We start from the raw sequence: 24,113 nt of genomic DNA on the forward strand, positions 1-24,113 counted from the left end.
GTTCTGGTTTTATTCTCCAGTCCCTCTTCCTATTTTCTCTTGTATTTCCTTGCTATAGACTTTCTTTTGATATTACGCAGCAATGTAACCTGACTACCCATGCTAAATTACTTCAATTACTCTCCAAGGTTTTTATTAGATATAGGAAAAGTCAGCTTTTCACATTCTGCGTATTTATGGGGCTACACTGATTTTTCAGAACCAGCAAGAGAGAAAGGGGAAAAAGGGAAGAGTTGAATAGAATAGTAAAGTGTTTCTTAAAAATTGGGTAGTAAGAATTAAAGAAACAGCTCCTATTTTCATCCTGATCCTTATGTAAGAGATCTCAAAAACATCTATACATAACTCTGTCATGAACCCCAGTCAGTGACTATAACACATTTTTTTATTTTTTTGAGACAGAGTCTCGCTTTGTCACCCAGGCTGGAGTGCAGTGGTGTGATCTCAGCTCACTGCAACCTCCAACCTCCTGGGTTCAAGCGATCCCCCTACCTCAGCCTCCCAAGTAGCTGTGATTACAGGCATGCGCCACCAGGCTCAGCTATTTTTTGTATTTTTAATGGAGACGGGGTTTCACCATGTTGGCCAGGCTGGTCTCAAACTCCTGACCTCGGGTGATCCACCAGCCTCGGCCTCCCGAAACGCTGGAGTTACAGGCGTGAGACTGTGCCTGACCCTATAACACATTTTAAAATGGAGAATGGAGAAGTCATCTTTAATCCAGGGAATGATTCTCCGGTGCAGGGGTTAAGAATGGCAAGGGTCCTGCCAAATCTTTTTTACAATCAACAGAGGAGGGGCTTGCAGTGGCTCTCAGAACTTCCTCGATACCAAAATGGCCTGAGGTGGGAGGCAGCCAGCACATGGAAGAGAGAAGGACCCAAGAACTGCAGAGCTGGCTGGCTCCTCTGGTCCTTCTCTAAGATGGAAAATAGGGCCCCGAAAACAGAGAGCAGAGCCCTTCCTCTCCTGATTGCCTCATATAATTGTCTCTTTTCCTTGAGGTATAAAGTAGACTGGTTTTGAATTTGGGTCCTGGAATTGGTGTGTGGCTTGGGCCAATCATTGAATGTCTCTTGCCTGTTTCTGCATCTGTAAAATGGGGATCATGGTTCAGTGAGCACAGTTGCCAAAGGTGACCCTGGATCTCATTCAGGGTTGCCCAGACAACAAACCACCTTGAATGGGCCATCTTCCCCATCCTCCTGGGGGAGAGGCTGCACCCAAACTCAGTGGGATGAGGCAGTGCTGGAGATAGCTACCTTCTCATCTTTTGCAAACCCAGCTTTTCTCCATTAAAGCCAGTTATTTAAATTATGCCATGTGACATTGTGGAACTCATCACAAAACCTGGTGTGTGACTGGCCAGATATGGCCCACCTTGCACGCAGGGATGGGAACGGTACATACCTGAGCTTCATGGGGCTGCTGAAGATTGAATGAGAAACACAGGGCTTCATAAATGTCCAGCATTAGGGTACCACTGAAACAGTGTTGCTAATTTCACCTACCATCTGTATTATTATTTACTCAGTGGTTTTGAAAACCATTTGCTTTTTCTTTCTTTCTTTTTTTTTTTTTCTTTTTGTGACAGGATCTCACTCTGTCACTCAGGCTGGAGTACAGTGGTGTGGTCATAGCTCACCGTAACCTCAAACACCTGGGCTCAAGTGATCCTCCCACCTTAGCCTCCCAAGTCCTGGGACCAAAGGCATGTACCACCACACCTGACTATTTTTATTTTTTATTTTATTTATTTATTTTGGTAGAAACAGGGACCTTGCTATGTTGTCAAAGCTGGTCTTGAACTCTTGGGCTCAAGCAATCCTCTTGACTCAGCCTCCCTAAAAGCTGGGATTACAGGCATGAGCCACTGTGCCTGGCCCAATCATTTTTTTCAATGTCAAAAGATTTTTTGTCATTGTTAGCAATAATTTCATTTTTTATTTATTTTTTATTGCTGCATAATAGAGGTACAGATCTTCAGGGTACATGTGATCATTTAATACATTCTTATAATCAAATCAGGGTAATTGGGATATCCATCACCTTAAATATTTATCTTTTCTGTATGCTGGGAACATTCTGATTATTCTCTTGTAGCTATTTTGAAACGTACAATAGATTAATGTTAACTACAGTTGCCGTACTGGTCTATAGAACAACAGGTCATATTTCTTCTATCTGTCTGTATATTTGTACCCATTAATCAACTTCAAAAAGTTTTTAAGAGAAAGAAGTCGATTTGAAAAAAATAAAAATAAATTCAAAAGCTATATGTTAATAATAATAAGGCCTGTGGCTCCTAGATTTAGAGGGCAGCAGAAGGGCTCTAGGGTTGGATACCCAGATCCTAAGAGACAGCAGCAGGCAGGAGCGTAGCTGGGGGCAGCTGGATTGGCCTGGACTATCAGGCAGAAAGAAGGGGCTCCCTCTACAAGGAAAAAGCTGGGCTAGGGACAGGAGTGGGAAGTGATGGAAGCTAAGATTGACAGAAGTGAGCAGCAGCAGACAGACTCCTGAGAGGCAGGAGATGGCTGCAGCCTGGGGAGTGGGCTCAGGACTCCACCTGGGGAGGAACCAGAGGGTAAGGGCAGGAATTAACGGGGAAAGGAGACACTGCTGAGGGCCAGGAAGCCAAAGAAGCCCTGAGGATGGTGGGGCTAAGGATTGGAAGGGGCTGGAGAGCAGCCTTGGCTGATTGAGCTGGGAGCTCTTGGATGTGCTGGGGGTGGAGGCTTAAGGTAGAGGAGAACCAGATGAGGTGTTTCAGCCTCTCTCCAGCAAAAAATGCCCTCCCTTTGGAGGATAGACCATCAGCAAATGGCTCTAGCAGCACCCAGCTGGGGAGACCCAGAGGGGCTATCTCCTACCCCTGTGCTGTATATGTCACTCTTTGAGACCTGGGCATTAATCCTGGGGGCCTCAGTCTCAGCGAGGACTCAGTAAATACTAGACTTTATTCATCCCTCCCCGTCCTGTGTGATCTCATGCCCCCACGCCCAGCAGAATGGGTTAGCCACTCCACCTTTGCTCACGCCTCCGTTGTTGCACTTCCCTTGGTGTATGGTTCAGTTATTTGCTTTAAGACTGATGTCCAGTCCCATGGGGAACAGGAGCCACATGGGGCTGATATTAGCTCAGCCTCTGCTTCGCATAGCAGGGACTTGTACATCTAAAATACATTTTTTTAAACTAATAAGTTAGGAGTCCCATTAAACCTTTGAGAAGAACTAAAGCACAAATTGTAATCCAACTGAATCCAGCTTGCCAGCTGAAAAACCTCCACGGTGGGCAAAAACCACAATTGGCAAGATTATGTTTCATTTAAAATAAAGTGTAAGAACCACTACAAGATATCACCTCACACCAGTTAGAATGCTCACTATCAAAAAAGCAGAAGACAACAAACTTAGGATGTGGAGAAACTGGAACCTTTGTACCCTGTTGGTGGAAAGGCAAAGTGGTATAGCTGCTACGGAAAACAGTATGGAGGTTCCTCCAAAAATGAAAAATTAAACAACCAGATGATCCAGCAATCCCACTTCTGGGTATTTATCCAAAAGAATTGAGGATCTCAAAGAGATATGTGCACTCCTGTGTTCATGGAGGCATTCTTTGCGATAGCCAAGAGGTGGAAACGTTCATCAACAGATTAATGGATCAAGAAAATGTGGTCTCTGCATACACAGTGGAATACTATTCAGCCTTTAAAACAAAGGGCACTCTGAACATGCAACGACACGGATGGATCTTGAGGACATTATGCTAAGTGAAATAAGCCAGTCACAGAAGGACAAATACTGCCCGATTCCACTTACACGAGCCATCTAAGTAGTGAAACTCACAGAAGCAGAGAGTAGAATGGTGGTTGCTGGTAACTGGGAGAAGGGGAGGGAAATAGGGAGTTGATGTTCAACTGGTTTAAAATTTAAATTATGCAAGATGAATAAATCCTAGGGATGTGTTGTGTAACGTTGTGCCTAGAGATGACAGTACTGCACTGTGCACTTAAAAATCTATTAAGAGAACAGTTATCATGTTAAGTGTTCCTACCACAATAAAACAAAAAAATAGATAAAAGACAAAAAACAAAATCAAGAGTAGAAGAAAAACAAATATTAAAGTGGTATAAAATATGTTTTTAAGTAGGGGCTGGGCACGGTGGTTCACGCCTGTAATCCCAGCACTTTGGGAGGCCAAGGTGGGTGGATTACTTGAAGTCAGGAGTTCGAGACCAGCCTGGTCAGCATGGTGAAACCTCATCTCTACTAAAAATAAAAAAAAAATTAGCCAGGCATGGTGGCAGGTGCTTGTAATCCCAGCTACTCAGGAGGCTCAGGCAGGAGAATCACTTAAACCCAGGAGGTGGAGGTTGCAGTGAGCTGAGATTATGCCATTGCACTCTGGCCTGGACAACAAGAGTGGAAACTCCATCTAAAAAAAATATAGATAGATAGATAGATAGATAGATAGATAGATAGATAGATAGATCTGGTAGTTTTATATATATATATATAAATCTGGTAGATAGATAGATAGATAGATTTTTTTAAGTAAATAAAAATCCGTAAGGCACATACTTCTAAAGTAAACAAGACTCATCTGCTTTTGAACACAAACCAATCCCAGGTCTGAATTTGCATTGCGGCCACCCATGGCCTGCAGAGGAGAAGGCACTGAGATGCACACAGGCCCTCTTTACAGTTTCCAAACAAGACTTTCCTTGCTTGGAATATAATGTCTTTTTCACTGGCAGCCTTCCTCATTTTGTTTTAGCAAGCTTAGCAAAACCTTTATATACACACCTGTTTAGGGTTGTTTTGTTTTCAGAAATTCAAAAGTGCCTAATGGCATGTTTTCCTGGGACCAGTCTTCTATTCATACAGTGAGGGGCCTCCCCTCTCTGTTCACACACTTACAGGGAGGGCAGAGAGCAGAGGACTCACATGAAGTGTCTGGATATGAAAAAAAAAATTGAGAATTTTAACACTTCATGGAAGTGCCTGTGTTTACAGCCTCACCTGCCCGTCCTCCCAAGCCCTTGTGCAGACCACCTTTGGTCTGGAACCTCGTAGGTTTTCCCCATCCCCAACCCACACTCTGAAAAAACCTCATCTTGCTTGTCCTGTTCTTTGGACTTCAGTTAAACCATCTGCAAAATGGGAGAGAATCTGGCAGACCCAGAGAAATTAGAAAAGAGGCACAATTCAGGCCAGCATATGCAATTCATATTCAGGTCAGGAAGGCTAAGGAGAGAAGAAAGAGAAGGGGAGGGGAGAAGAGAAACGTGGGCAGAGAAGGGGTGAAGAAAGAGTTTCTGAAGGGGATTGAGGAGGGAGGCCCTGGAGCAGAATCAGAGTGAAGGGAAACCCCAGAAGAGAGGGGAACTGGGTGTGCACGGCAGTTATGCTATGAGCACAGCTCGGTACTCCCTCTGGATGATTGCTGGACTGTGTTTTCTCAACACAGCACTGCTCTGAGAATGAACCACAGGAGAAAGCAGGACAATGACATAGGTGCCCAACGAGTTAGAAAGGCTTGCAAGAGTGAGGAACAGCTCCAGAGAGTTGACCAGGCCCTGGCTGTTGAGAGGCACCAAAATATTTCCCTGCAAAATGGGCCTCTTTGGCATAAGGATTATTTTGAGCTAAAGGCCATTGAGAACCAGCAGATGCAAGGACAGTTCTTCTTTCACAAAGGAAATTTACATTTGTAAAAGGTATCTCCCACTCCCTGTACCAGGAAGAGAAGTACTCTTAACGCTTGTTATCAGTGGGGAAGGCACCTTACTCTTAAACTTAAATCTGCGTAACAAACCTCACTAAACAACCCCTATTTACCATATTTTTCCTCCTTACCTTCCCATAACTTGCCTCCCCCACTCAGAAGCCCGAATCCCTTTTCCTTTAGCCTAAGATGATTTATATAAACCCAAGTTCTAACTGCCCTTTTGGGTTACACATCGCAGGATTCTCTCATGTATACACGTGCAATGCACATATTAATAAACTTCTATTTCTTTTCTCTTATGAATCTGCCTTTGGCCACTCTAATGTACAGGGCCCCAGCTGCAAAGCCTAAGCTGGGTAAAGGAAAGGATTCTTTTTCCTCCCCTACAGTGTCCAGCAGAAGGAGAGATACCGCCTCCGGGAGATATCCTAACAAGAGTAGACATGAGGGAGCAGTCCATCCTGCTGCTGACCTAAAGAAACCTGACAGAAAAAAAAATTGCTTCCTCAATAGGCAAGAGAATTGTCAAAGGAACTTGCCCTGGGCACAAAAACACCACTATTCAGGCCTTACTCCAAGCCAGAGAGAACATGTTGATGTCCTCACAGGCCCTAGACAGTTAATCATATGTTTTACCCACCAGTATTGCCAGGAACCGTTGTTAAGGGCCCAATTCTCCAGGGCCATCCATTAGCAGAATGTGTGAATTTAGCTGGAGAGTTGTTTGAGGTTGCTGTTATTACTTTTATAGATTTTTAGCTAATACTAAGTATCTTCTCTAAGCCAGACACTCTGTTAAGTACTTTATACACTCCATCTTCATTTAATTCACAGAGCAACTCCATTTTACAGTTGAGGAAACTGAGGCTCACAAAGGTTAAGTAACTTGCCCAAGGTCCTTTAGCTTGTCAGGGGTATACCTTAAGCCCTGTCTGTCTCATACTAAAGGCCATGCTCTCACCCATACCATACTGTCTGCTATTTGGGTTCTGGCTTCTAAAATCACTATTCTGCTGCCTCAGACTTAGCAGCAGGGAATCCATATGAGCCTGCAGCAACCTCAATTCTTGCCTCCTCAGAAGAAAGAATTCAATTGGGGGCATCGGGCAGATGGCGAGAACGAGACACGTTTTAGAGCAACAGTGAAAAATTTATTTAAAAGTTTTAGAGCATTGGCCAGGACTGTAATTTAGAGCAGTGGCTCACGCCTGTAATTCCAGCACTTTGAGAGGCCAAGGTGAGTGCATCACTTGAGATCAGGAGTTCAAGACCACCGTGGCCAACATGGTGAAGCCCCGTCTGTACTAAAAAAATACAAAAAATTAGACAGGCTTGGTGGTGCTTGCCTGTAATCCCAGCTATTCAGGAGACTTAGCAGGAGAATTGCTGGAACCCGGGAGGCAGAAGTTGCAGTGAGTCGAGATCACGCCACTGCACTGCAGCCTGTGAGACAGAGGAAGACTCCGTCTCGGGAAAAAAAAAAAAAAGTTCTGGAGCAGGAACAAAAGGAAGTAAAGTACACTTGGAAGAGGGCCAAGCAGGCGACATGAGAGATTCAAGTGCGTGGTTTGACCTTTGACTTGGGGTTTTATATGCTGGCATTCCGTATGCACAGTGGTCTGCCAGCACTTGAGAGGGGGCTCTGCGCAGTGTGTTCACTGAAGTTACACGCATGCTCACATGAGGCATTTTTCCCTCACCAGTCAAGTGTTCCTGGAGGAAGGTCATATATCAGTTAAATGCCACCATGTTGCCTCTCAGTGTGCATGCTTGAGTCCACTCACCTGACTCCTGATACCTTATGGGGAAGCTGCTAATCACCAGCTTCAGGTGTTTTCTATCTATTGGGAGCTGGCTTTTCCCTGGGGCTGGCTGTGACCAATTATTATTTTAGAGAGATGGTCGCCTGACTTTCCTGGGGGCAGGAGGCCTCCCCTGCCCTACTCATGTCTGACTAGCTACCTACTCTGACAAGACAGCAAACACCTGTTCCGGAATACGATGAACGTCAGAATTAAATACCTGAACCCACGGAACCCAGCACTCTGCCAGACCTCTTTATCAAAAGTGGCCTTCTTGAAAAGTGATAGAGGCAAAAAAAAAAAAAAAAAAAAAAGTTAAGGATGAAGAGACAAACTATAAATGAGTATTAATCCAGGCTTAGCTGAATTCGGTTACATGCATAAGGACTTATTTTTATAACACTGTCCCCACCCACCATGATCTCTATTAGGGAACAAAATAGGTTTTGTGCCTTTAACTAGCTAACTGAGCTTCTGCTATTGTATTCTTGCCAAAAATTGCATAACCTGAATTTAATCATGAGGAAACATAATACAAACAAAAACTGAGGAACATTTTACAAAAAAAAAAAAAAAAGCCAGTATTACTTAAAAGCGTCAAGGTCATGAAAGACAAAGAAAGACTAAGCAATCAGTTTAGATTAAAAGGACACTAAGGAGATGTGATAGCTGAATACAGTATGTGATCCGAAATTAGATCCTAGCCCAGAACACGGTCGTTAGTGGAACAGTTAGTGAAATTTAAATAAGGTCTATAGATTAGGCAATAGTATTATACCAGTGTGGATTTCTTGATTGTCCTCATTGTTCTATAATTATTGAAGATGTTCACATCTGGCCAGGCACAGTGGCTCATGCCTGTAATCTCAACACTTTGGGAAGCCGAAGCAGGTAGAATTGCATGAGCTCAGGAGTTCAAGACAAGCCTGGGCATAGCGAGATCCCTCTCTACTAAAACTTAAAAAAAAAAAAAATCAGCCAGTTGTGGTGGCACACACCTGTAGTCCCAGCTACTCAGGAGGCTAAGGTGGAAGGATCACTTGAGCCCCAGAGGTAGAGGCTACAGTGAGCCGTGTTTGCGCCACTGCACCCCAACCTGAGCCACAAAGTGAGACACTTTCTCAAAAAAAAAAAAAAAAAAAAAAGATGTTTACATATAGATAATCTGGGTGAAGGCATGTATAAATCCTTTGTTCTACTTTTGCAACTTTTTGGAAATCATTTCAAAATGAAAATTTTGAAGTAATTTTTTAAAAGCCACAGAAAAGAGTATTGGAAAGAAGCAAAGAAGTCACCTTTGTCAAGCTCAAGCAGGCACTCAGTAAATATCTGGTAAGCCCAACTACTGGGTTGAGTATTTGGTTTCAACCCAAAACCTTGAGAGGATAATGACAAAAATTATGTATAACAAAACAATGAGGACATTTCTGTTTGCAGAACCTTGATACAGTGTGGTGACAGCAACAGATGACAGAGACAGGTGACAGACAGATTCTGGTACCAATTTTTGAGATGGTTTGTATAAAAAGGCAAATGCTTATAGATATACTCAATGTCTACAGCATCAAAACCTGCTGCTTCTCCTAAGGACAAAATGCATCTCCAAGATACAGTGTTTAATCACTAGAAACTTTTAAAAGAGAAAGAATTCAATATGACATATCTCATTTAGAAAGAAACAAATCACTCTTTTATTACTCATGTACTATTTATTATTCCCATTTTTAATACTTTCAAGGTTTTGAAATTTAAAGGTTCATTAAATAATGGAGACATTCTGATTCAAATGGGACTATTTCTTAGGACATACTCATGCAACTCTTCCTGGCTTACTGTTTCACGCAAACCATGTAGCTAGGAGCAAGGCATGACAGTGATTGTAATGTGAAGAGTGTGCGCTTTTGATGCATCTGTTTTGTCAAGATTTTTATCCTGCACTGCTTGAAACAGCACAACTACAGAGGGAAAATTCAGAAGCAAATGCCTTACATGTTTTTAATGTAATTGGCAATGGCCAGGGCTCCTGAAGTCCTAGCGGGATGTCTTTTCAACAGATGTCTTTTGTTTAGGGCTTGAGATAAAGGACATCAGGGAAAGTTATCTGCTGCTTGTATTGATAGCTTGAGTGAGCTGTCATTTCTATCAGTTCCAAAGCATCCCGGGATGAGCCTTTTACCTCTGGTCTTCTCTTTCACTTTCCTTCTGCTCATTTTCCACTTGACTTTGCCGCACCACTCCCCTCCTCTCCTTTCTCTCCAATATTGCAATAGGTGCTAGAAATAGAAAGATGAGAAAGACAAAGCCCCCACCTTCAAGGAGATCATTACCAAATGGGAAACAAAGACAAAAAGGAAGTCATTGTGCTTCTGGTGAAAGGGCAGTGAAATAAAGGCAAGTTGAGGCCTCTGGACGTAAGAAGCACTTAACTCTGTCTGTAGAAGTAGGGGAAGACTTTACCTACAAGTTAAAATTTGAGCTGAGAGCCCTGAAGAAATAAATAGGAATTCAAAAAGGACAGGGAGATGGTGACTCAGAACCGGGAGGCTCTGAGGGGTAAACATCTTTGAGGAAGAGGGAGAGAGAAGTTGGACACGGCTGAAAGATATTTGTGGGTCTATGTCAGGCTTTGAAACTGGAGGCAGATCACAGCTACTGTGGGAAGGCTATTATTATACATCCTTTTAAAAACCTATGTTTTAGAGAATCATTTAGCTGAAATTCAGAGCCACGCTTGTGAATCTGAAATCATTTACAGTAGTAGAAACACTATCAGAAACTGCCACAACAAACAATTGTTAAGTGCCTACTATTTTGAGCTCAAGGTCAGTATAGTAGTCTCAATGTTTCTGCCTATTGCAAGCAAATATTTTTAGAGAAGAGAAAGAATTTAAATTTCCATGATGGATTTTTTTAATGGATTGTACAAATCATTCTCCTGAAAATACCTCTAAATCATAAAAATAAAAGCAAAATCTGCAATATTTAAAATTCTAACTCGTGTTCAAAAATGTTAATAGATGTATTTTAGGTCAGTGTATGATACAGTATTTTTCAAGAATTTTTCGTACTCTTTTTAACAGATTCCAGTTTCTGGTTTCAAGTACAGTGGAGTAAACACACCCCACCCTGTCTCTCCCACTGAAAATAGTTACAAAACCTGGACAGAGTGTATGGAATAGCTGGAGCACTCTGGAAAGTAAATAGCAGGCCAAGTGAAGATGAAAACCAGAATTAGGGCCACCACCAAACGAGCAGTGAGGTTAGCATTATGCTATCCTCTGGTATCTTCCAACCTGGACTCAAGGCAGCCCAAAACCCAGAAGAAGCACAGAGAGGTCACTTCAAGCAGAAACCCTCCAGTTCTCACTCTAGATCTGGGAAAGTGGTCTCCTGGCAGTGACAGCAGAAATAGTGGGTACATACAGGTGCCTAGAATTCCAAGGAGGTTTGAGGGAGACTGCCTCTTCACTGGAATAGTTGTGGTCCCAGGAAGGTGGGACAAACCCCCACTGCCTTTTTTTTTTTTTTTTTTTTGAGACGGAGTTTCACTCTTGCTGCCCAGGCTAGAGTGCAGTGGCACGATCTCGGCTCACTGCAACCTCCGCCTTCTGGTTTCAAGTGATTCTCCTGCCTCAGCCTCCTGAGTAGCTGGGATTACAGGCACCTGCCACCAGGCCGGCTAAGTTTTGTATTTTTAGTAGAGATGGGGTTTCACCATGTTGGCCAGGTTGGGCTCGAACTCCTGACTTCGTGATCCACCTGCCTCGGCCTCCCAAAGTGCTGGGATTACAGTGGTGAGCCACCGTGTCTGGCCTGCCTTTTTTCTTATTCTGTTCTCCCATCACTTGGGATTACTATGAGTGAATTTTTAGGAAGAGCACAGCAGAGTGGAGGACTAAAGCCCCGACTTTCTGGCTACAGAACCAAATTGTGGAGTCCAGGGAACCAGAAAGTACTAGACAGATCATGGGAAGGGAGGATCTTTGGAAAACAACTCCGCAAAGGTGTTTCTGAATATGCATTTATGGAGGGATAACCAATGCTGGGATTATGTGAAATCTTTCTCTTCTTTCAATGCCCTGCACCTTATTTAAAAGAAACTGGATGAATCAGACTTAAAGGCCTGTGTGGACCCTTTTCTTCTCGTCACTGGAGACAGGTGGGCTCTCCATTTGGACCATCTTGACAAATAAATAAAATGCTCCTATTCCAAGGTCAAACCTCTTTCATTTCTCCAAACTATGATCGCAAGGATCAGAATATAGACTTCTTAAGGGTAAAGTGCCAGTTCTTGAAATGTTTGCCTTACTTTGCCACATCCCACAGGCTAGGAGCTATCTATCTTTTCTTGCTGCAGTCAGCATTTTATCTAATGATAGCAGCAGCAACACGGCAAGCAGCTGGGGAGAAGTCTATGTACAGGGGAAGAAAGACAATAGAGACGGGGAAGGAGAGAGACACAAAATGTTGATGAGTCTGGCAAAAGGATAACAAAACAACAGCAAAAGGAAATTAACAAGAAACAGTGACATGGGAATTGCATAAACTAATTACATAATCTCAAAAAACAGGTTTCCGAAAGGAAATAGAAATAGTGGAAGGCGCAAGAACTTTGGAGCAAAGAGAATTCTAGGCTCCTAGTATGGATACCTACTATAAAAAATAGACATTTGGGTAAAGAAGAACAGAAAAGTCCTCACTCCTTGGGTAGCTGTTTGTGATTGCTTTTTAAAAATTTATCACAGCCAGTTGCCGTTGGTCTTGCATCCTTGTCCTGAGTGGCAAAGGGACCCAGGGGTGTGGGCACAGGAAGGGATGCTCATGTGGCATGTCGCAACAGGCTTTCGTTTTCATTTTCCTCAAGCTCTGTGGGTGCTCTGCACCTCAGATTCCCAGCTGTACCCTAGATAATGAAGACAAGTATTGCTCTGACCTGGTCCTTTAATTATTTTTTCCCCACTTATGGCTTGAGCTTTCATTAGTTTTCATTTCTCATTAAGAGAAAAATAAAAGAATGAGAATTAAACATCTCCTGATCTATTATCTCACTGAAAATAAGAAGCCAAGAGTCAGGGGACTGGAACTGAATGAAGGGCCCAGCCGATGCGTGTGCCACCGCAAGATCAACACAGCGCCGTGGGGGCTGTGCTCCTTTTCTTCTGTCCTCTGGAGGACAACAGGGAGCACTCACTCCCAGAAAGACTGGAGCCCCTGTACTGAGGACTCAGTGCTATGAAATCTGGCACCTTCCCTGAATAGAGATAATAGGCCTCAAATCACATTGGCTTTTCCTCTTTTTAAGCACTGGGGTTGGATTTTCACTAATCTCTTAAAATTGTTGTCTGGGCATGGTGGCTCATGCCTGTAATCCCAGCACTTTGGGAGGCCAAGGCAGGTGGATCACCTGAGGTTAGGAGCTCGAGACCAGCCTGGGAAACATGATGAAACCCCATCTCTACTAAAAATACAAAAATTAGCCGGGCATGGTGGTCGGTGCCAGTAATCCCAGCTACATGGGAGGCTGAGGCAGGAGAATCCCTTGAACCCGGGAGGTACAGGTGGCGGTGAGCCAAGATCCGCCACTGCACTCCAGCCTGGGGGATAGAGTGAGACTCCGTCTCAAAAACAAAAAAATGTTCCCAGTGCTCAATTATGTGTCTACCCCCATAGATACTATTCAGAAAGTATTGAGGCTGTGTCCAGCTCATCTGTTAATCCCTGCTTTATGGCAGGCACATGCCAGTGCTCAAGAAATGGATGGAGTAGGTAAAGGAACAAATGCACACAGAAATGGACTGATTACTCCTAATTTGTATGGCTATGTGCATTTTAATAATTCCCAGGCAGCATTCCCCTTGAGAAGTGAAACAAGAAGAGGATGCCCACTCTCATCACTCCTGTTCAGCATAGTACTGGAAGTCCTTGCCAGAGCAATCAGGCAAAAGAAAGAGATAAAAAGCATCCAAATAGGAAAAGAAGAAGTCAAACTATCTCTCTTCACTACAATATGATTCTTACACTTAGAAAACCCTAAAGACTGCACTAAAAGGCTCCTGGAACTGATAAACAACTTTAGCAAAGTTTCAGGATACAAAATCAATGTACAAAAATCAGTAAAATGTCCATACATCTATAACGCTCAAGCTGAGAGCCAAATCAAGAACACAATCCCATTTACAATATCCCAAGAAAATAAAATACCTAGGAATACATCTAACCAAGGAGGTCAAAGACCTCTAAAAGGAGAACTAAAAAACGTTGCTGAAAGAAATCATGGATGACACAAAACAAATGGAAAAATATTCCATGTTCATGAATTGGAAGAATCAATATTGTTAAAATGGCCATACTGCCCAAAGCAATCTATAGATCCAGTGCTATTTTTATCAAGCTACCAATATCATTTTTCACAGAATTAGAAAAAAACTATTCTAAAATTCATATGGAACCAAAAAAAAAGCCTGAATAGCCAAAGCAATCCTAAGCGAAAAGAACAAAGCTAGAGGCATCACATTACCCAACTTCAAACTATACTATAATTCTAAAGTAACCAAAACACATGGTACTGGTTCAAAAACAGACACATAGACCAATGGAACAGAACAGAGAGTCCAGAAATAAGATAGCACACCTACAGCCATCTGATCATCAACAAAGTCAACAAAAATTGGCAATAGGGAAAGGACTCCCTGTTCAATAAATGATGTTGGGATAGCTGACAAGCCATAGGCAGAAGAATAAAATTGGACCCCTATCTTTCACCACATACAAAAACTGACTCAAATGGATTAAAGAATTAAATGTAAGACCTTAAGTATAAGAATCCTAGAAGAAAACCTAGGAAACACCATTCTAGACATTGGTCTTGGGAAAAAAATTATGACTAAGTCTTCAAAAGCAATTGCAACAAAAACAAAACTTGACAAGTGGGACCTAATTAAAGAGCTTCTGGACAGCAAAAGAAACCATCAACAGAGTAAACAGACAACCTACAAAATATTCACAAATGATGCATCCAACCAAGGTCGAATACCAGAATCTGTAAGGAATTTAAACAATTGAACAAGCAAAAACCATATAACCCCCTTAAAAAAATGGGCAAAAGACATGAACAGATACTTCTTAAAAGAAGACATATAAGCAGGCAACAAGCATATGAGAAAAGACTTAACATCACTAATCATCAGAGAAATGCAAATCAAAACCACAATGAAATACCATCTCACACCAGTCAGAATGGCTATTATTACAAAGTCAGAAAACAACAGATGCTAACATGGCTGCAGAGAAAAGGGAATGTTTATACGCTACTGGTGGGAATGTAAATTAGTTCAGCCACTGTGGAAAGCAGCTTGGAGATTTCTCAAAGAACTTTGAGAACTACCATTTGACCCAGCAATCCTATTACTGGGTATATACCCAAAAGAAAATTATTCTACCAAAAGGGCATATGTACCCATATATTCATCACAACACTATTCACAATAGCAAAGACATGGAATCAACCTAGGTGCTCATAACAGTGCATTGAGTAAAGAAAATGTGGTGCATATACACCATGGAATACTATGCAGCCATAAAAAGAACTAAATCATATCGTCGCTAGCAACATGGAGGCAGCTGGAGGCCATTATCCTAAGCGAATTAATGCAGAAACAGAAAACCAAATACCATGTGTTCTCACTTACAAGTAGGAGCTAAACAATGGATACTCACGGACATAAAGATGGCAAGAATGGGCACAAGACTACAAGAGATGGGGAGGCAAGGAGGGGAGCAAGGGTTGAAAATGACAGTCAGAACAGCGATTATTAAAAAGTCAAGAAGCAGACACTCGTGAGGTTGTGGAGAAATAGAAATGCTTTTACACTGCTGGTGGGAATGTAAATTAGTTCAACCATTGTGGAAGACAGTGTGGCGATTCCTCAAAGATTTAGAACCAGAAATACCATTTGACCCAGCAATCCCATTATGGCTATATATTCAAGGGGATATAAATCATTCTGTTATAAAGATACATGCATGTGTATGTTCATTGCAGCACTATTCATGATAGCAAAGAGATGAAATCAACCCAAATACCCATTGATGATAGACTGGATAAAGAAAATATGGTACACATACACCACGGAATTCTATGCAACCATAAAAAGGAATGAGATCATGTTCTTTGCATGGACATGGATGGAGCTGGAAACCATTATCCTTAGCAAACTCACACAGGAACAGAAAACGAAACATCATATGTTCTCACTTATGATTGGTAGCTGAACAATGAGAACACATGGACACAGGAAGGGGAACAACACGTGCTGAGGCCTGTTGTGGGAGTGCCAGGGTGGGGAGAGCATTAGGAAAAATAGCTAATGCATGCTGGGCTTAATACGTAGGTGATGGCTTGATAGGTGCAGCAAACCACCATGGCACATATTTACCTATGTAACAAACCTACACCTGTATCCTGGAACTTAAAAGAAAATAAAAAATAAAGAAAATTACCTATTGGGTCTGCTATGCTCAGCACCTGGGTGATGGGATCAATTGTCCCCCAAACCTCAGCATTACACAATATACCCAGGTAACAAACGTGCACATGTATCCCCTGAATCAAAGGTAAAAGTTGAAATTAGAATAATAATAATGATTCCTTGCCTCACTACAAAAAAGAAAGAAGATGATATAGTCATTTCTAAAAAAAATTAAACATAGTATTACAATACAGCCCAGCACTTTCAGTTAGGTATACCATATGCCCAAAACACTGGAAAGCAGGGACTATCCATAGCAGCATTATTCACAACCACCAAAAGGTGGAAACAACCCAAATGGCCATCAAAGAATGAATGGATAAACAAAATGTGTTATGAATGAAGCTTGAGGACAATATGCTGAGTAAAATAAACCAGACCCAAAAGGACAAGTATGACATGAGCCATCTACCTGAGGTGCCTAGAATAGTTAAATGCATAAGGGCAGAAAGTAGGAGGGTGGCTATCATGGGCTAGAGGGAGGAATTAGTGGAAAGTTATTCTTTAATGCATTTTGAGTTTTGGTTTGGAATGATGGAAAAGTTCTGGAGATGGGTGGTGATGATAGTTGCATAACAATGTAAATGAACTGAATGCCACTGAATTGTACACTCAAAAGGGATTGAAAGATTAAATGAGGCCAGATGTGGTGGCTCACGCCTGTAATCCCAGCACTTTGGGAGGCCAAGGCAGGCAGATCATGAGGTCAGGAGTTCAAGACCAGCCTGACCAACATGGTGAAACCCCATCTCTACCAAAAATACAAAAACTAGCCAAGCATGGTGGCACATGCCTGTAATCCCAGCTATTCAGGAGGCTGAGGCAGGAGAATCACTTGAACCCAGGAGGCGGAGGTTGCAGTAAGCTGAGATCGCACCACTGCACTCCAGCCTGGGCAACAAAGCGAGACTCTGTCTCAAAAAAAAAAAAAAAAGAAAGAAAGAAAGAAATGAGATGTACATTTTACCATAATAAAATGGAAATAAAGCAATATTTATTTAATGTGCTAACATTCCTGAAACAACCAAGAGAACAGTAGTGCTGCCTGTACAGCTTGCCACTAGCTGCATGTGACAAAGAGGCAATCATTGCATAGCTACACAGCTTCAGTGAGACACAGGCCAGCATACCCTTCACGGCTACACACTGCCCTTTTTCCCACGTGGAACTGGAAGAACATGCCTGGGTCTGCAGTAAAATGCACTTATCCCCAAGCTTCCAAGGCTGGAAGTTATAGGAGAATCTTCCTATGGAAAGGGGCAACTGGATGGTATTTCTCCAACTCGGTTCACCGAGTTGCAGCACCCACCTGAGAATTACTTGCTTATTTCTAGCAGATCTGTCTCTTGGGGACAAAAAGACAGTACACTGGTTTGGGTTCACTCTTTCTGAACTACAGCCTAGAGGAGCACTGTCCATAGGAAGCCAGAGCTCAGGTTGGCAGACGGAAGGGACTGGTTTGAACTGCAGTTCTTCAAATGAGTACCTGTGTGGCTTAGGGCAAGCCACTTAGGTGGGCCTCAGTTTCCTAATTTAAAAGTGGGAATACCACAGTACCTACCTCACACAATTGTACCACAGCTTAAATGAGCTGTAAAAGTTTAACAGCACCTAGAATAAAATAAGTATTCAACAAATATGATTTTCTTTTTTTTTTTTGAGACAAGTCTCTCTCTGTCGCCCAGGCTGGAGTGGAGTGGCATGATCTCAGCTCACCGCAACCTCTGCCTCCCAGATTCAAGTAATTCTCCTGCGTCAGCCTCCCGAGTAGCTGGGATTACAGGCGCACGCCACCACACCTGGCTAATTTTTTTGTATTTTTAGTAGAGACGAGGTTTCGCCATGTTGGCCAGGCTGGTCTCGAACTCCTGACCTCAAGTGATCCGCCCGCCTCAGCTTCCCAAAGTGCTAGGATTACAAGCGTGAGCCACCACGCCTGGTCTGGGTTTTCATATAAGAGATATGTTACAGGTGGTAATGGAGATTGGGGCAGGATGGTCATGCATATCATTACAAGAGTTGAAATATATCAACTCTACAATCTGAACCTTGTGTTGGCCAGACAGCCTGCGGGAGCCTTGGGAGTGTGCAAGAATAATAGGAGGAGATTAAATGGGGCTCTCCAAGGAGGTGGGTAATTCTTGTAACATTCTTTTCATTTTCCTCTAATTCTTCAACTCGTTCTTTAATATTTTCGGTAGTTTGTCTCTTTGGTAGTAGATATATACTTTTTTTCTCACATCTACTAGAAGATTTATTCATTTATGCTTAGGAAATATCTGAAGACCCATGAATCCAAATAAATTTTGGTTTTGTTAATATACTGCTAAATAAACAGAAAAGCCCTTAAGGAGAGTTCCAGGATTAAACACTACAGAAACTGATTGGAAGGAAATTATTTCCATCAATGTGTTGGTCAGAACAACCTTTGCCCAAACAGTAATGCTGCTTTCATGAGTTCAGTCAATCAGACTCCCATATTGATAGTGTGAAATTGAACTCACTAATTTTAATTGTTTTCTTAATTTTAATTATTCAGGTGCATCTTCCCGAAACCTGAAGAAATTTATAGAAAGGTAAGCAGAAGATAAGAAGTTGTTTTTAATTTGGTTTCTCATTTTGAATAAGGAATGAAAACTCTGTTATTACCCCATAATCATTTTTACTGAGCATAAATAGCTTGTTAGTCACTATCCAAACTCAAGGATATCACTCCTTGGGCCAGTGAGCATAGAAAGTGATTAATTTGCATATGTCCTCAAAGAAGGGTGATAAAAATGCATAGAAAGTTGGTAAAACTTAGCTCTGACAGACAAAGGGATTATGTCATATCCCTGCTTTATGAATGAGAAAACATTTTTTGTGCTTATTTGGGGCTTGAAATTCAGAAGCAAGGCTTAAGGTGTCCTGACTGGAAGCCTCAAGAAGCCTTTGCCTTTTCAAAGTTGACTATGGGTCCACAGCTGCCAGGATATCCTAAGAACATGGACATAAGTAACCCAATAACTCACCTGTGCTTATTGATCCAATTGCTGTGAAAGATGCCAAGAAGATAGTAGTGTCTATTTACCCAGGACCTCAATCCATTCTTTTCAATTTTATGCATTTATGTGGCCTTTCTCTAATAGGCAAGTCGGATAATGATTATAGAGAATAAATGGGAAATGGGAATAGTAGTTGGCTGTACTAGAATGAAAGAAAAATAGCAAAAAGGTTGCCAAGAGGGTGGTCATACCAAGATTGTTTTCAAAGGCCCAGCCTGTGTCACTGTCTACAAAGCTAGGTTTCCAAGTATCTGACATTCAGATGCCATCTATGCCTTCTCAGCTTGTCTAGAAACAAGATGTTGGACTATCCCACCATCGTTATATATGCCATGATTGGAAATGATGTCTGCAGTGGGTGAGTTATTGAGAAAAAGTATTTTCAAGATTCTTTGGCTCTGGGCTCTTCCCCACCCTCTCCTCACCAACTCCACTCCATTATAGCAGCCTGCTGTTCAGCTGAATTTCTCTATCTTAGAAGCATGGCCGGGCACAGGGGCTCACACCTCTAATCCTAGCACTTTGGGAGGCCAATCACCTGAGGTCAGGAGTTGGAGACCAGCCTGGCCAACATGGTGAAACCCGGTCTCTACTAAAAACACAACAATTAGCTGGGCATGGTGGCGTGTGCCTGTGATCTCAGCTACATGAGAGGCTGAGGCAGCAGAATCACTTGAACCCAGGAGACGGAGGTTGCCAGGAGGTGAGATCGTGCCACTGCATTCCAGCCTGAGTGATGGAGCAAGACTCTGTCTCAAAAAAAAGCAAGTCCTAGACACATGTGAAATCAACAGTACCAATCTGTGATGCTGAAAGCCTCTTTTGAAAATATCTGCTCCATTAATTATCAACTCTGATGTAACAACAAATGGGTGTGTCCTGATCAGTTATATCACAAGAAATGTGCTACTACTCACTGAGAACCCAAGATTGGGAATTGTGATTTTTTAAATAAAATAAGGCAGAAGCACAGTTACCCCATAAGAACATCGATCTCACTCATATTCTGATCTACTTTACTTCCTCATGTGGAAGAGACAGCTTAGACGCACAGATCTACAGCATTTGCAAAGAAACTGCAGATAACTCATGGCCAATCCTATCTATGCCCGTGGCCCATAGCAAGAAGGTAATTTTGCTAAACTGCTGGTATTGGTAGTAACTTCAAAATGGTGAATTCCTTAGTTCCTATATAACATTTGGGGAGGTTTCTCAAAATTTGTGTACGCCCCTAAGAATATGATGCATGTATGAATGCCATCTGTCCTGTGATTGTGGCCAAAAAAAAATGGTGAGACAGGATTTAGAGCAACTTCCCGGTAGCAATAGCCACCCACTCACTATTTTAGGAAACAGGAAAGTAAGGCCAAAAGAGGTTCATGATTTGCCCGAGGCAACAGGGTTGATTAATGGCAGAGCTGGACTCCACCCCAACTGTGCTAGAAGTGGGCCATCCTGCTCACTCCCCCTGTTTGCTTTCCTGTATTTCACTCGCCATGATTTCCAAGCCTGTGCTGAAAACAAAACTCGATAGTATTAAAGTGTGTTTGCCCGCACAGATAAAATTCAGATGGCAAAGGAGATGCAGACATAATCAGTGAAGTGGGTTCAGGGCAGGAGATACCACAATGATCCAGAGACTCTGATATGCCAGATGTCACCTTGGTGCCCTTAGGCTGGTTTACTGCTGTCCTCAAAACCCCAAGTTGGCCAAGGCTACATGCTGGGCACCAAGGTCTGTGAAGAGACACCTGGGACTTTCCAGTAAATGGCAAACACCCTTTAAGGACTGCCATGAACCAAGAGGTACATCACTCTATATCATTCCATCCTCCCAGCAGCCCTAAGAGGCAAGGATGATTGATTGTCCCATTTTACAGATAAGGAAACTGATTTGGCAAGGATAAGGAACTTGCCTGTTCTGGTATTGAGCATCAAAGCTGGGAGCCAAACCAGGTTATCTAACCAAATTCCATTCCTGTCTATAGTCCACACTGTCTTATTTCCTTTCTTTGACTCATTCACTTTTTAAAATATACAGTGAGCACCACGATGTGCCAAGCACTGTGCCAGACTCTAGGATATGGATACAATAACAAAGAAGCCACAGTCCCTGACATCAAGGAGCTAATGGAAGGAGAAACACCATGCTTCAGGCTCTAGCTGCCATCACGAAACAGAACAAAGCTATGGTCAGACCAGCCATTGCTCCCCCCAGCCCCCAGAGCATGTCCTTCCAGAGAGGAACAGAGAGCAAACTGACAATACTGAATAAAGAACATGTGCAGAAAGAGAATCTGGCTCCAAAAGCCAAAATCCCTGAAAGTGTACTTTTCCAGCAAAACCTGCTTACCCAGACCCCTCCAGCCCAGTCCTACTTTTCCTTTCCCAAAGAGCTAAAGGGCAGGCAGACATCAGCCAGAGACCTGTGCCAGCCTCTCCCCTGCTGGGGATCTGGGTAGAGAAGCAGCAAGCATTTGGGTGAAAGAACAGAGTTGGCAGTATGGGATGTCCCTGTGGTGCCCACTTTGTGATGTCCTGTGGAGGGGTTAAAAAAATAAAGACAGATGGCAACTATACCTCCCCATCTGCCAGAACGTCAAGGTGGGGTAGATTTCCCAAAATGAGCAAAGGGATTTTATAAAAAGCTCAAGCAGCAAGGAGTTACATAATAAGTCTGTCCTGGAACAAGTTTTAGGATATTTGCTTGACTTTTTTCTTTTCTTTTTCTATGACAATGCTAGCTCTTACTGAAGTAAGTAACACATTTATGTTCTTTCTTCTCAATTCTCTAAACTCATCCAGTTACTCAACAAATACTGGTTAAATGAATGAGGTTCATGATTAGAAGATAGCTTTTAGCATCAGGAAGTCAAAAAGAAAGATCACATAGAGAACCTGGCTTTCTCACTGTAATGCTGCTCAATTTGATTTAGGCTAACTCAGCTTCCTTTGCGCTTTTCCAATCACTGCCCTTGAGGGCTATGTAATGTGAATGATATGGAAGGACAAACATTCCTGAAAACAAGGCAAGTGTTGGGGGGCTACAGCAGCAGAACCTTCGGGTGGCAGAGGCAGTGGTGGGAAATGGGAATGGCCTCAGAACGCCCAATCATAAAGGCCAGTGACAACCCTTTGCCAACATCCCAGTGCAGCATCCCTGAAATAAACATGGTAATTGCTGGAAATTCCATAGAATTACACAAGCATCTAGCACTAACCCCATAAATGGATATGGTTTCATTTGTTACAGTGGACAATTATGGGACAGATGGCATTCATACAAGCATCATATTCTTAGGAGTATACACAGAAAGTATAAATTATACATTTTCATCTTATGGAGAGAGCCGGGACCACCCACACAGGGTGTCTGTGCCCATCTGCCCCAAACCATTGTTTTTCTTCAATGCCAATGCTTCAGGTTACACCCTGGGCAGTTGACCAGCACTGCATTAAGAGGGAGCCAGCCAAGGCACTGACAGGTTGCAGGCCCCAAGGAGCCTGGACTAGTGAGAAACAATTCATGCTATTTATTCAGATGATAGAAAAGCCAGCAGGGAAAGGAACGGAAAGAGCTCCTGCTGCTCAGAGGAATTCTCTCTCCCAGACTCTTCAGTGAGAGACATGGGTAGCAAAGGGAATGATAAGGAAGTTCCAACCAGCCAGCATGTTCCAGGCCACACCCACTTTTAAGGGACATTTAATGTATCTCTGTGCATGGGGTAACATGGAAGTCCTCATCCCATTCCCAGTCTGTATCATTCCCAGTCTGTATCAAGATCATCCCTTCTCCCCAGCTACTCAGGAGGCTAAAGTGGGAGGATAGCTTGAGCCCAGGAGTTCAACCCTGCAGTGAGCTGTGATCATACCACTGCCCTCCAGCCTGGGTGATAGAGCAAGACCCTGTCTCTGTTAAAAAAAAAAAAAAAAAGATTTCTCTTCAAGGGGATTGGATGGGAGCCCAACAATGTGATTGCAACTGGTTGGCATGAGGAAAAAGGCTAACCCTCTTACCTGGGTGTTTCAAAAACAAAAATGCTATCTGTGAGTGAGTTGTGAGCACTTGATCACTACAGTGATCTGGGCTTTAGCTATGGTTCCAGGAAGCTGGTTTTCTGCACAGGCTGATCAGTTTCTTCCTTGAGAAGGGACACCTCTCTCTAGCACCAGCCAGGTGAAATCTGGCTGGCTTACCTGCCAGGGTAATGAAATGATCAGGCTTATTTTGCCTGATCAGACACAATTCATTAGGGCGGGACAGGCTTCAGAGCCACCCTCAGGAGTGAGGCTCTTCATCTGTTCTGAGCCCGGCCATTTGTTCCTGACATGTGTGAGAGCATGTCAGTGAGCACCAATTTCTCTCTCATTATTTTCCCCAGTGTGGCCACTGTGCCACAGGCTGGTTTTCACATCTTCTCTGTTAGCTGAGCACTCTCGGTCTCTCACCTATCCATCTGAGTGTCTGGGGTGAGCTTGCTGGTGTGTGAGAAGGGATGCTGGGACCCTGGAGTGGGCAGACAAATCTGGGGTGGCAGGTGCCTGGGACACCTGGGTTGAAAAGGGTTAGACACCTTCAGCTCAGCCCATTCGTCATTTGGCAGACACCAGAGAGACCTAGGAGATAGTTCTCAACCACTAGAGTTCTTTGGTCTCCAGAATACTAACACAAAGTCTCCCCCAAACATCACCAGAGGAGAAAAAGTACACAGATCAAAATGGCATTGAAAAATTCTCAGGGGCCCGGGCGCAGTGGCTTATGCCTGTAATCCCAGCACTTTGGGAGGCTGAGGCAGGCAGATCATGAGGTCAAGAGATTGAGACCATCCTGGCCAACATGGTGAAACCCCGTCTTTACTAAAAATAGAAAAATTAGCTGGGTGTGGTGGTGCACACCTGTAGTCCTAGCTACTTGGGAGGCTGGGGCAGGAGAATCACTTGAACCCAGGAGGCAGAGATTGCAGTGAGGGAGGTCGCACCACTGCACTCCAGCCTGGGCAACAGAG

At 43.0% G+C, this 24,113-nt stretch overlaps 1 protein-coding gene across 3 annotated transcripts in view; it reads left to right on the plus strand.

Annotated features, from left to right (window-relative positions):
* The window catches only part of AOAH (acyloxyacyl hydrolase), a 210,607-nt gene that overhangs the window by 149,678 nt on the left and 36,816 nt on the right, over positions 1-24,113 (plus strand). For all 3 annotated transcript variants that reach the window (XM_054493687.1, XM_054493688.1, XM_054493689.1), the window contains exons 14-15: positions 18,603-18,639; positions 19,391-19,465. In XM_054493687.1, coding sequence (XP_054349662.1) covers positions 18,603-18,639; positions 19,391-19,465 — 112 coding nt within the window. The remainder of the gene's footprint in view (positions 1-18,602; positions 18,640-19,390; positions 19,466-24,113) is intronic.

Source organism: Pongo pygmaeus, chromosome 6, assembly GCF_028885625.2.
Source record: "Pongo pygmaeus isolate AG05252 chromosome 6, NHGRI_mPonPyg2-v2.0_pri, whole genome shotgun sequence".
Taxonomy (NCBI): domain Eukaryota; kingdom Metazoa; phylum Chordata; class Mammalia; order Primates; family Hominidae; genus Pongo; species Pongo pygmaeus.